Here is a 14,368-nt window from a genome sequence, read left to right as displayed (position 1 = left end):
CTGTTCCCTTGTCCCTGTGGGATTAATGGGTGTTTATACTTTCTGAGCACATCACAGCCTTTTTCCCTTTTCCTCCTGCTGCTTTCATGTTCATGTTCCCCCATGCAATTCCATGTTCATGTGTAGCTGTAGATCTTCACCTATTCAGACAGACACCTTCAGGTGATGACTGGTAAGTAAACCCAAACTAGCATCTAAGGCTTTCCTCAGCCTTCCTGAATGATAGGAATTTTCCACACTACCTTAAGCGATACTACAGACAAGAAAATAATCTCATTACCAAGGATATTGTTCTGTGTTTTGTGGCTCCTAATGTATTCCAGGGACAACCTTGTTGAAGGAAAAGATTTTCCTGGCACAACAAAAAATTTTCTCAAATCAGCTGCAGCTGCCAGATAGTTGTAGCTTTGAATTGTTTGCATTTATTGGGCCTGGAGTTGGTTCAGTGAGGCATTTCATGTCTTCCTTCTGTCAACAGTTTGTGAAGCCTTGAAGCAACTCCAATGAACACTCCCTCCCCCATGCAAATTAAAGGCAAGGCTGTGGCAGCTGTAACCAGAGGGCTGGAAGCTGGAAAATGTCACACCACATTTGAAGTGAAACTGATATAAATCCATGATGTGATGACCTCATTAAAAAAAAACAATTCCAAACAAATGCAAACTACATTTAACACTAAACCTTTCCCACATGAGTAATGTGGAGAGAAAGGATATATGGAAGGATATTTGGAAGGCCAGCAAGTGTTTGTGTAGCTAATAGCTCTTGATGCTAAGTATTAACAAACAGTTGCTCACTAACAAAATATCAAACAGTTGCTCGTGCTAAAGCATAAACAGCTTTTAAGAGACACCTAATTGGAAAGCTGGATCAGAAAGCAAATTGGCTCAGCTAAAATGTCTGTCACAGAGGAAAAGGAGGATTAAGAAGGGAAAATGGGCTTCTGAATAAGATAACATAAAGATGCCTGAACCATAGGAAGCTTTCTGCACTTGTTGCAGTGTGACAAGAAGGAGGTCACCAACACAAGCGATCTACTGATCCATAGAGGTTTTGCAGTTCTCAAGTACTTTCAGTCATCCAATTTCTGAAACTTTCTATAAACTACAGCATCTACTTTTCTGGAATGGAGAAAATTATTATGTTCCATTTACCTTATTTTAGGCTTGCACCTCCCAGGAATTCCCTGAACATGCTCTAGTTACTTGAAAACCTAAAAATGACTCCATAATTTATGTCTGGAAGACAAGAGAATTGCAGTAAAAAAAATGAGATTGTTTTTTTCTCCACATGATGCAAATATATATCCATGTGCTCTAATAACAAATTTGTTGCAGACAAATTTGTATAACAAAAGTGTTTGGGCAGACAATGAGTTCTGCTGGAGGACAGTGTTTGGCCAAATTTAGCTGGTAGCCCCTCTGGGTATCTACTAAATGTTAAGTGCTGCATGGTTGGATATTTTGCTATTGTTGTTTGGGCTTATTTTATTGCCTGTTAGGGTGAAGAATTTGCTTTCTATACTGTGCAGTCTGAAGGTTCAGCTTTACACTGCCATAAGTGTGTATGTGGAGGAAAACATCACAATCTAATGGTGAAACTGGATCAGGCTACTGAAACATCACCTAGTGCAGTGTTTCTCCAGTTTTGTGGGTCTGCCTCCCTTTTGAGCCCCTCTGATTACCATTTCCCTCTGTTCAGAGGGTGAGAAGTTCCTCCACATTAGGAGGAAGGAAAAGAGGTTGTAACTGCTGCAAGTATTTACATTCTCTGGAGAAAAGGAAACTACCTATAATTGCTGGCAGCAGCCAGGCAATTAGCTGTTCTCTGAGTAGTATAAACATTTTATGACCATCTCTGAACTCACCTTTGAGAATCCTCTTGAGATAGAAGCATCACAATTGGAGGAAACACAGATCTAAAGACAAGGAGAATTGAGGAAAAGCATCTGCACAAAAAACACAGGTACAAACTTCAATCTGACAATGTGATGGGAATCTTTATTAATTTCTGGAGTTCTTAAAGTTATTTTAGGCTTTCTAAGAGGTTTCACAGGTTGCACTGTAAAAATACTGTTATGCTAGACTGAGTTGGAGAGAGCACAATCAATAATTATGCACCAAGACATGGAGTTGTGATATGACTTTCATTCTGTCTTCAACTGGCTAATTGTGATTAGCTCACAGTCTTTCCATTCTTCATGCAGCAACACTCCGAAGAAGAGTTGTTTATGTAGAGTAGGGGCTTTCTCTGCTATGAATTAAGGCAAATTTAGAGATTCATGATATAGCAAATACATAGCTGTATATGAAGTTTATTCTGTAAAGATATTGCAGTCATGATCTTTCATCTGTAAAAGAGATTCTCTGCTGTGCATTCAGAGGTTTATCTGTTTTGGTGAGTGTGGCTCTCTGAGGAATTACATTTGTGCAAGGCATGCCTGGACGTTCCTGATTCTCATTCACTAGGCTGAGTCAACTTCAGTCTCTTGTTCTGGAAATGCAAGTTTTTGTGTACGCAGGGTTTCTGGTGAGGGCCTGCCATCAAGTTCCATCAGCATTAGGCTGCACAGATGGAAGGCTGCCCGGTCAGCTTTTGCAGGTGATCGTCTGTTACATGTAGCATAAGGAGAAATGAATAACAGGAATTGTAAAAATCAGTTGGATTTAATAAGATTGGATTGGCTGGGACTCAACTCAATGACCTCTTGTAGGATCTGGAAGTTAAGACCTAAGACCTGCTTACTCACCTGCAGCGCACCTGAGGTGAAGCTGATCCTTGGTACTTTCTTTTTAATGGGGAATCTCCTCTCCTAAAATGAAAAATGTTTTGGCCTTTCAGCTGCATGGAACACAGTTTTATCGCAAGGAAGTTAAGCAGTCAGTGATGGATGAAATAGAATACAGAATTCTTGGGACCCAAACTGTGTTTATCCTAATTGATATTTTCTGTGTAATTAGACATAGTCCGCATCAAGAAAGACCACTGCATTTTTACAATATTCTAGCATGTTTTTTCTCAACACCTTTGTACCTTTAGCAATTTGGCAAGTTTAAAAATAGCAAGCACATAGAGTATTGCTTCATGAATGACTCCACCTCAGCAAAGGTTTCCTTTCTGTAGTGTATAAATTAGCCAAAGAGGCAACAGCTCAGAAGCAAAGCTTGGAGTTTATGCAGTATAAAGGGACGCTCTCCCAGCCAGAGAAATTGTCCTTTTAACTGCTGATTTGTCACATGTACAGCAGCTGAGTGATTTTTATATAAGGGTACTTAAAGTAGAATATAAGAGATTCCTTAAAAATATCTTCAACCAGTAGCCTGCTATAGTAATAGCTACCATGTCTTACAGTTGCATCATCTTCTAAAATTTACTGTGAATAAGCAAAGATAAAATGTTCTGTTCTAAGGAAAAAAGAAAAGGCTACTTTGGAGTTTGCAATAATGAACTAAGCAAGTTTACATGAGCAAAAGAAATAGAATTAATTGCCATCTCTAATGAACTGAGTGACTGGACTTTCCATCTTATATCTGAAATAACTGTAAGCAGAAAAAGAGGATGACTGAGTGTGTTTGTTGCGGCGCTGCAGTTTCCTGAGGTGGTGAGATGATGATGTGAGGCCAGTACTAAAACATGACTTTTAATACATTCCTCATTCCGATGAGGGCTTGTTCTGGCCCACCAGCAACTTCACTTCTTGCTTATCTATGCTGGAATTGACGCTCTCTGCCTCCTTTTCCTGCTCGGGGACGCAGGTGCAGCCCACAGGGATGGTGATGTAATCCTCGGTGTAGACGTAGCGGCCCCCGGCGCAGGCGGGCGTGCGGCGCAGGATGACGGTGGGCATGAACACCGGGGTGCTGCGGAAGTGCAAGCTCTCCTCGCCAAAGATCCCCATCAGGCAGCCTTTGCACAGGCAGTAGGCTTCGGGAATGTACTTAGGGTATCTCGTGGGATCATAGGAAATTCTAGAGGGAAGCAAATACAGATTCTTTAGTACCTCTCAAACCAGGTATATTCATCTGGAATTATATAATCTTATATATCATTATATCATTATAATAATTATATCATGTTTTTGTTGTCTTCGCCAGGAAAAATAGCTGTAGCTGTTGCTGTCTGGCTTCTAATTTGTAAGGTGTAAAAAAAAAAACATGAACAGGTTACAGAATTGTTTGGGTCCTACAGTGCACATGGAAGTATGAAGTGTCTGGCTTTCTGAATTGTGAGATTCAAGGGTTTAAACAGAATGAGTTTTGCATTTTGGACTGAATAGGCAAACAGAGCATTAAAAAGGACGCTTGGGCATTTCTAAACTTTTTATCTGCCTTGAGTTCTTCAAAAACAGGTACAAATCCTCATTAACATTATTATTGTTAAAGCCATAACATGGTGTTTTAAAATTTAGTAATTTTAATAAAATTGAATTATACTATTATTTCTGCAATAGGTTTTTCTCCCTAGTATATTTGGGGTCATAAATGTGACTTCCCCTTGAAAGCTGAACTCTGTATTGTTTTTCTAATTCATGTCTACTGTATCTTCCTCTAACCACAGAAGAGCAACATTTTCATGCCCACACTGAAATAAACTGCAACTTCCTGGGATGAGGTATCCACACCTTCTCTGGGCAACCTGTGCCAATGTCTCGCCACCCTCACTTCTTAATTCTTCCCAGTATCTGATCTAAACCTGCTGTCTTCCAGTTTAAAGCCATTATTCCTTGTCCTATCACTCCATGCCCTTGTGAAGAGTCCTTCTCCAGCTCTCTTGTAGGCCCCCTTGAGATACTGGAAGGTTCAGCCTGTCTTTATAGGAGAGGTTCTCCATCCTTTGAGTGTTTTCATGGCCTTCTCTGGACTCACTCTAACAGGTCCACGTTCTTCTTGTGTTTTGATCCCAGAGCTGGATGCAGTCCTCCAGGTGGGATCTCTTAATAGATCTTAAAGTGATCTTAAATCTTAATAGATTTAAAGCAATTCCTAAATTGTGTTTCCCAGGGTTGGCAGCACTTTCTTGGATATCAAAGTGTTCACCGTTTATCTCTTCAGTCTGTCCCTGAGACGAGAAGAGGTTTCAGATTTGGAAGAGGCAGAACCCAAAGTCTGCCTCAAGCTGTGACTGCAATCACAGCTAGTCAACAAAATCTATCCTTGTGAGAACAGGCAGCCTGGCTCTCCCTCTCACACCACCCCTGGGCTGACACTGATGTTTTCCTGGTCACAGGATTGATCAAGGAACTCATTCAGCTAAGGAATAACTCCATCAGAAGCTGAGGTTTGGTCTGTCAGCTGTCTTGCCACACATGTACACAGAGCTCTGCACCAACCAGCCAGAGTGAACAAGCAGCTTAGGCAGGGACAGAAGGGAGCTGCCCTTTTCAGAAGTATCACCAGTTTATCTGGTTAAAGGAAATCTGGAATCACAGCTTTTGCCAAACACAAACTTGATTATCCTGTCATCAAGGAAAAGAGACTTTTTAATACATATATTATGACCATTATGTATGTGTATATACATATATATATATATATATATAAAATTTAAAGTATTTGTTTTCCTCACAAAAAAAAAATCTGACCAGTTCCCTAATAGCAGACATCTGTGATGTTGCAGATATTTTTTGCAATGCTCCTCTGTCCCATTTATACTTGCTTACTTCCCCAGGAAATACCTTCATGTTACAGGATCAGTGTGAAATAAAATGTCTGGTAGCCAGCAGAAGGGAAGAAAGGGGAACACAGGCCTTTCTACTGTGATACATTCCCATTTCAAACTCAAGTGTGAATAATTTCAGTGGTGGATTGTTAAACACACCATGTGTCAAGTTATTGGTATTTACTGTATTATCTCTAGCACCTGGTTTATGATATCGTTATTTGTGGAAAGCATGAACATGCTTCTGCATGCAAACATGAGAGGTTTCACTGATAACAGGAGAACACTGTCACTGGAATCATGGTCTACAACTACCTTTCTCATCCAAATTCCCACGTGGAAAAAATCAAGTATTAATGGGGTGGGTTTTTTGAAAGATGGTGTGGTTGTGGCATGGTTTTCTACTTTCCAAGGGGAAAAAATCTCTTATATTACTAAGTTTGATGTTAATACATCACAGTGAGAACTGGAAGGAATCAGAGAGAATCCAAACTTAATGATGGATTGAAAATATAGATGTGGTTTTGCATCCAGACCAGAACTTCAAGACTGAAGCCTCTAAGTAATGCCTCCTGAAATTAACACCTAAACTCAAATGTCACTAAAATTTGAAGCCATATACAAGGTTTTGCATCTGTAACTCAAACCTGTTCAGAAAAGCCATATAAACAAAACCTTATTTGTGTCTTTCTAGGGAACCCAGACCTGCTTGGGTAGGAGCCACTAAGAAACACCAACCAGTACAAATCATATTTTGACATCTTCTCCTAGAAGAGGGTAAACATTTTTGATCAGATTAACTAACCAGGTAAAAATGCACGCTCCAAGTTCCTGCTATGTCTTCCGTTACACCCAAGAGATGGACGGAGCTGGGAAGAGTGGTGGAGAACCAGAGAAGTGCAACTTTCCCCTGGTACTCAAGTGTCCCCTGCAGCCTTGTGTCACTTGCTGGCCACTGCTGCAAACCAGACATTTTATAAAAGTAGAATATAAGCCCAGGCACTTTGATGAGGATTGCCTGTGTCCTGTGAACTCAGGTCACTGCTGTGGAAAGCCAAGTCTGCGTCGCCAGCACTCCTGGTTCACAAGTGACAGGAGCAGTGAGCTGTGCCGGGCTGCTCTGTTTCCATCTGCTGGAACAAGAAGCTGGAACAAGAAGTTCAGGTTTGTGCTGAACTGGAACTGCTAATGAAGTGTGACTTGGCTACTTTTCCTTATGACCCTATGAGTGCTTTGAGAGCTCCCAGTGAAAAACAAACTTCCTGCCATTTACATACTGAGCCTGGAAACTCAAGAGAAAACTTCCTGTCAGAAGTAAAACACTTGCAGAGTCTTCATCTGCCTTCTCCTGTACCACTACTTTTATAAGTAGTATTTTTAATAATATTGTCACTTCATAATTTCCAAGCTTCTGATTCCACAGGGTCAGATGCTGTGCTGGGGCAGGGAGCCGACTCTTCAGAAAATCAGTGTTAGCACTGGGCTTACAGCTGGATGTTATCAAAAGTCTAATAAGCAGATCATCATCCCCTTCCTTCACACTCTGAAATACTTACAGGATTAAGAGCTAACAGCTTTTTTCCCTCCTTGCCAAGACATTTCTTTCCCTATAGCAGGTGTTCTTTTGTTCATGTTATGATTTATTTTTTATACAGGCAGCAATATAGGTATTACTACTATGGGTAGCACAGTGCTTGCACAGTGCTAGCCCAGTGCTAACTGATTTTCTGAAGAGCTGTACAAACGTGCTCAGCTAAAAAGAATGACAGCTCTGCATCCCCTTGTATTCTTTCCCTTGGCTCCATCTTTGGGACATGCATACCATGCCACATGGTAATGTTAAATCCTGGAAAATGCCTTGGATAAGCTTCTAGAAAATCACTGGAGTATTATTTGAAGGAAAGCCCTCCTGTATGACTTTGTTCAACACACTGCAGACAAGCTTGGCTTTTACCAGTGAAAAATGACTTGCCTATATTACTTGTATTAAGAATTTATGTAAATGAGCACTAAACCAAGGATGCTTATAAACTGAAACTGATTTTTGAGCTTATAAACTGAAACTGATTTTTGAAAAACAGAAAAAACAAGCTGGGCAATGTTTGAGAGAGGGACTGGCTAACTTGGCTAACATCATCAGAGCAACACTGATAATAAAAGTTAAATCTTTGTAAATTAACCATTAGGAGATGCAGAATTAGGCCCCAGAGGCAGAAACAAAAGCCACAGGATTTGGAAATTCAGAAACCTGAAAGACTTCTTGAATACACACAAAAAATTTTGCTAAACTCCCATAGAAGTGTGTTTGCAAACTAGTTATGATTGTTATTGTAGCCTTAAGACATCAGAAAATAGAGCTGATAGCTACAGCTAGTTAATGAATGTCACCTGTGCTCTGCAGCACCATTAATAGAATCACAAATCAGCACTACCTGTAAAAGCTTTGCTGACTTCAGCGGGATCAGATTTTTCAATGTTTGCTCTGAGCTTTATGATCAGACCCCCCACAAATGTTTAGGCAGACATTTAAAATTAATCGTTTTTATAATGGCTCTTGTCCATGAGCAACTTTTCTGTGCATCTCTGGAGCTGTGCTTGCCCTGCTAATGATTCACCATGATTGGTGAATGGCTTCTGTAAGTGTTAACAAGAGCACCTATCCTCCGCTGTCAGTAGGGTCTGCAGGTCCACCCATATAATTAATTCTTGTTAAGCAATTCTGAACCACAGCAGTAGCCAAATGCTACTTGCACTTGCCAGAATATCCTTGTACAAGCAGGCTTTCTGGATTTCATTGACTGTCCATGTAATAGTGCTAAAAAGGACAAGCAACCCCTGGACAGATGTCGCAAGCTGGCACACAGTCAGCCTGATGGTTTCATGGAAGGATGATTTCATGGCAGAACTCCTCCTGCTGGCTCTATTTTTTAAAAAAAGCTGAGTAATTTGTAGCCCAACTTCCTGAACTGCTGAGCAAATCCAGCATGCTCAACTGACTTCAGGGAACTCTGCTGTCTCTTTATAGCTCTGCAGAGCAAAGAGTGATTCGCGTGATTAAACTCTGTGCCCTGAGTTATATACTGATCTCCTGTGGCCACCAGGATGGAATTTCAGTATCAGACACGTGAACAAGTATTTTCCCCCTAACTTTTGCCTTAAATACCACCTGTTGGTTGCTGTTAGCAGCAGGGTTTGGGACCAGATGGATCTGAGGTGCAATCCATGTACAACTCCTGTATCTCTGGTTTGCAGCAAACCAAACATGATGTAAGTCTTGATTTTTGTATAACCAAATTAAAATACCAAGTAACAGAAAATAAACAATAAGCACAGAACAAAGACAAGCAAAGAAGCCACACAAGAATTATCTGAGCTTTGAGCCAGTCAAACCCAATTCTTCCACACTTAAAACAGAATGACAGGCTTGGGATACAGATAATGCAGTAGAGTCAACATTATACAGTTCTCTAAGTAATATATTTGATTCTTTCTCATAAATGCTGATATGAAAAAATTCCAGTTGACTTGGACTGAACAGTCATGTGAACAGAAGAATTACAAGCAGCAGCGTTAAACAGCTGGAGCAGGTGCCTGGGGAGATATTCAGGGGAAGGTAAGTAGAGCCAGACTTAATATCTTTATTATTAATGATCTGGAATAGGGAGTATAAACAGTATGTTAATGAAATCTGCAGATGGTAACAATGGGAAATGCTGCAACGCCAGTGAAGACAGAGAAACAGCATGAGGTATTTCAGGCATTAAAATGCACGTCAAAAAGAAAAAAGAGCCTTTCTGCACAGAGCAGAAATGAACGGCACTGTAAGTCTTTAGGTGCGGAAAAGAAGCCGGAGAGCAGGATGTCTGTGAGACGCTGGAATGGGACAGGCACCCTAATGCAAATTTCAAGTAGTCAGATTCAGCCATTGAGCAGTTTCCTATCAGAGCATACAAGAGCCTACAGTGAATTTATTTATGAGCATTCACCAACTTTGGTGATTCAGAAGGCAGTTAAGGAGATAGCAATGAATCTGTGAAGGGTTGCAATTTACGAGGGAAAAGAATTAAATGCAAGTAGGCTTGTCAGGAAAGCACTGTACAGAAGAGAGCCGTGTGCAGCTTTTCAGATTAACACTCCAGCCATGGAGAAGAAATTGTTGGGATTGTGTAAATGAAATTGGTTAACCATTGACAAAGCATAATGGGACATTACTTGTTTTTAATGGAGAGCTGTGTGTCCCTCTCAAAGATATGGAGTAACTCTAATAGGATTAAGGAGCTTCCAGGGTACCCCGTTGAAGACCACAGAACAAAACAAATTTTCACATCTAGCTTCAAAATCTATGAGATAGCAGGTGGTAATAGCTAATTAGCAATCTTATCTTTTACACTTTAATTACACATCTTGAGATATCTATTGCTGTCTCATTGCACACTAATGATACAGTAAAAATGCAGTCACAAAAAAAGCTGTAAATGAGGTCTGTTAATTAGACAGAATACTCAGGCCTCTTTATCATAAAGAAACATTTTTCCTCTGAATATTTTAGATTTTGCTTTTAATGGTGTAATACTTCTCCCCCACTATCTTTTACAGTTCCTAGCTTGGAATTCCTAGCTTAGAGATGTCATCAAATTACTTATATGTGAATGGTTAGTGGTCTGTCTGAAAACACTTGGATGAAAAGTACAGTGGATTTACTTTTGTAAGCCAAGCCCCAAAAAGCATCTGGTTCTCCGTTAAGAAGTCTATACAGAGCTCCAACTGAAAATAAATACCTGTCCAACAAGATGTAAGGATGAAGGCACGGTTTTCAAACCAGAGGAACAATTTTCTGATAGCACTAGTATTTTCCAAAACCGCTGTAAAAAATACCTGAGCCAAATGGTAGGTGTTTCACTCATGGTATTTGCTTTGTGCACTCTTAGGTAGCTTAAAAATCCTCAGTCTTCTTAGAGAAAAAGTAGTGCTAAAAATACTTTGCTTATGAAAGGCTTACTGAGCAAATAAACCGTCTTTCTCTCAGTAGGATTACTTCTTACACTAAAAGCGAGCAAAACCCATGCCATAAAATAAATATTTATTGGAGAGCCTAACAAGGAGATAACTGTTTGCTGAATACACAGGAACTGCATCAAACTATATACCAGGGATAATGTATAAAAAGTAGCAGGAAAGTCAGTTCCTTTTAAGTTTGCATGTTTTAGCTTCCTGTTGTTTGCAGTCTTTTACAGAAAGCTGTAAACAGAAGCTGGTCTTACTCAAACCACCAGAAGACTTCATAATCTTCTGAGAATGTGATCACACACTGGGTTTAGTGTACTAGATCAGTGGTTTCCAAGCTTTTCCAGAGCTTCCTATAGAAGTGCAGGCCCTTGTTTCGTGTATTAACCAGCCTCACAACAAATTTACTTTACTTAGTTGTTTTTATGCCCCCTAAAAATAGTCTGTCAGACCCTGTTTCCCCCTCAGGGGAAGGAGGTTTCCAAAGCACAGGTTGAAAACACAGGTGTAGAATACTGCCGTACTCATTCCTTGCCTACGCTCCTACAGCAAATGCGACATCCAGTCCTTGGGAGTGTTTGGTAGGTGAAGATACGGCTCTGGTGGTGGGTGGGAACACAGACTGTACCCTGATGTATTTTAGAAACAGCGGCGCGTCTGGAGTCACATTTTGGGGAAAGCATCTGAGCCCCTCTGCGGCTGCTGCAGAATCAAGAGGTGCTTCTTTGGTGGTGGTCCTTTGTTGAGGGTCCTCTCATTATCACATATGACAATTTGCCTAAGTGACTTTTTGAGGGTGGTCTGTGCTCCCGGGTGGGTGTGGATGTGGGTGTGAGCTCCATCTCATGGCTTGCTCCACCTCATTCATTTCTCTTTTTGCCCGCTAGACATATTCCTCACACAAGCTGCTTTTACGTAATTACCTTATATCGCCTACTTAGACTGTGTTTTAGCACTTTTCCTGGCTGCTGCCCGGTGCCGCGGCCGCCCCTCGCCTCCCGAGCCGCCCCGGGCACGGCGCAGCAAAGCCGGCGGAGTCCGGCGCTGCCGGTCCCGCACGGGGACACCGCCTCGGCTCCCTACAGCCCGCCGGGCCCCCTGAGGCGGCCGCACCTCCCTTCCCCCGGCGCCCGGAGTCACCTGTATGCCCAGGGCGATGCGCTGCGCAGGTTGACGGGGAGCCGGACCCTCTTGTCTGCGGGCGGCCGTGCCCCGGCGGGGCAGCTGGCGTTGTGCTGGCGGCCCGGCGGCTCGGGCTGCAGGGTGTGGTGGAAGGCGCTGAGCATGCCCGCCGCCAGCCGCCCGTACAGCTGCTCCAGCAGCTCCTCGGGCCGCTCGCCGCAGCTCCGGGTCCGCGCCGGCCGCTGCTTGGGCGCCCTGGCGGCCTCCGGGCGGAGCGGGAGCAGCGCCGCGCAGAGCAGCGCCAGCAGCGCCGCCAGCGCCGCCCGCACCTGCAACGACGCCGCCGTCAGCGGGGATGGGGACACCGGGGACGCCGCGCCCGCCACCGCCCGCGCCCCGCAGCCCCCGGCCCGCAGCCCCTTACCCTGCCTCGCTGCATGGCGCCCGGGCTGCTTCTCCTCCAGGGAGCCGGGGAGAGCGGCGGGCTGCGGCGCCGCGCCGTGCCACTGGCTCTCCCGGCGGAGGAGCTGTTGGAAAAGTGCCCCGCGCCTCACTGCATCTCCCCTGGCCTCGCCTGCCAGGAACATGTTCGGCGGCGCTCACGGCGGCGGCGAGCACTCGGCGCCGGGCGCGGGCCGGTCCCGCATCCCAGCGCTGCCCGCGGCCCCGGGGATACCCCGTGGGCACGGGCGGGCACGGACGGATCCAGGCACCGGCCCCCCCGGCCGCCGCCCCGCCCCGGAGTCCCGCCGCGGCCACCCCGCCGAGCCACCGGCCAGGCGCTTCCCGCAAGCCCGGGGCTGCCGTCGGGAGCCCCGCTCTCCCTCCCACCGCACCGGCGGCACGGGCAGGAGCCGGGCTGTCCCCAAGCCCGCCGGGACACTCGGCACCCAGTGGCACCCTCTGGGCCAGAGCTCGAGACCGAGGCAGAGCCCGGGAGGATTTGGCCCAGTCGGAGCCAAAGTGTCAAGGCTGATGTGAAAAAATGTGGGGATTTACAGCTGGGGAAGGGACTGCTCTAGCCCGGACTCTCCCAGTCACTTTAGGGCAATTGGTGCTGTCCCTCGTAGGAGTTTAGGATTTCCGACTTGCCCGATTCCAGGTAACACCTCTGGCACATTTCTCCATCCCAGCTATGTCGTTTCTCCAGCAGGCACCGAGGTGGTTGATGTCCAGCACGAAGACTGGGGCTGGTCGCCGTGAGGCCTGATCCTCCCGCAGACACCCAGGGCAGGGTCACTCTGCTGGCTGCAAGAGAAGCCGCCTCAGAAGAAGAGAAATTTGCATTGTACGTACTATAAGGAGGTTGAGACCTCCAATGGCTTCTCCATCTATTCTTTTAAAAACACATGATACAATATAATCATGGTCTCTGACACAATTCATCACTTGAATCAAGTATGTCATGTGCTCTGATTAAGTCTTGCACATCTATTGAGGCATTTAGGATAAGGACAGTTAAACATGAAAATACTGGTTGGGAATAAGGGAAAACGGGATCATAACTCATACAAAGACTGAGAAACCCCAACTTGGTACCACAGAAATATAAGACCAAATATAAGACTTCACCAAACAGCTGGAGTTGAAACAGGATGGTCTGGCATTCATAACTGTAATGAACTGACTTGAATTTGTGGTTTCTGAAAAATCATACAATTAAATCTAACTATGATTTTTAGTGATTTTGATGCCTTATGCATCACATATCAGTATCACTTATTAGCAGTATCTTGACCTTTAACTGTGTGGGATTTGAATCAGATTTCAGCTCTGAGGAAGGACAGTTTTAAATTGAATTCCAAATTCTCTTTTGCAGTCAGATCCTCAGGCAAAAGACTGGGACAAGGTGTGTGTCCATTTAGCCCAGTCCAGTCTAACCCCTGATGATGCACCTGGCCTTATGTTACTTTACCACTTTCGAGTGGTGTGTTTGGCAACATGGCAAATATTTATCACCATAGGTCTTTTTATATTACTCTTCCTAAGACCAACCAGCATCTTCAGAAATTTCAGATTTCTGAGTAGCAAGAGGATGTCACACTTGGCTTTGCAAAACATGAGTTTTATGTACTTCCTTTGTATGCATCAACATTTCTGGGAGAGGCCTGCCTCAAAAAATCAGAGCAGATGAAAAGAAAACAATGGCACAGGCATTAAATTGCCATTGAATTTAAGGCTTTGGTCTTATCTAGGCAATATTCTAATTCTGTATGATAGTTGCATTGTATTGTCTCATGAAAAATCACATTGATTCAAACAATAAAAAGCACGGAAGGTCAGCAAATGAGATTCCACTACAGAGGAACTAAGAGCGCTATGCCAGTTCTTGTGGCATAGTCTACCCTAGAGACATCTGAGTCATAAAATATTCCCTAATACACTTGGGCAACTTAGGTTCTTCCATGACTTTAAGAAATTACTAACCAGTATCTTTTTCATTGGTGTTAGTTTATAATTTTCTTAGAATTTGAGGGGGATTTAAAATAGCTATGTAAATGAAATATTGAAAAAATATTTAGTAATATGAAATCTGTCCCGAATGTGATGTAATACAGGATATTTCAATCAATGGATTCAGAAC

The 14,368-nt window shown here is 43.4% G+C and overlaps 1 protein-coding gene across 1 annotated transcript; it reads right to left on the bottom strand.

Moving 5' to 3' along the window:
• Positions 1–1,980: 1,980 nt before the first annotated feature.
• Positions 1,981–12,463, bottom strand: IL17D (interleukin 17D). The gene is made up of 3 exons (XM_053936392.1): positions 12,209–12,463; positions 11,803–12,113; positions 1,981–3,968 (listed from the first exon to the last, which is right to left on the bottom strand). The coding sequence occupies exons 1-3, from the start codon at positions 12,221–12,223 to the stop codon at positions 3,653–3,655; spliced, it is 642 nt and encodes a 213-aa protein (XP_053792367.1). The 5' UTR covers positions 12,224–12,463; the 3' UTR covers positions 1,981–3,652.
• Positions 12,464–14,368: the final 1,905 nt, after the last annotated feature.

This window comes from Vidua chalybeata, chromosome 2, assembly GCF_026979565.1.
Source record: "Vidua chalybeata isolate OUT-0048 chromosome 2, bVidCha1 merged haplotype, whole genome shotgun sequence".
NCBI classification, from domain to species: Eukaryota; Metazoa; Chordata; class Aves; order Passeriformes; family Viduidae; genus Vidua; species Vidua chalybeata.
This window is presented reverse-complemented; position numbering and strand designations above follow the sequence as displayed.

Bases quoted from the DNA above. Each gene is read 5' to 3' on its own strand.
- IL17D (XM_053936392.1), bottom strand. The intron at 3,969-11,802 runs GTGACTCCGGGC...GCTTCCCTCTAG, and splicing joins GCATCGCCCTGGGCATACAG to AATTTCCTATGATCCCACGA.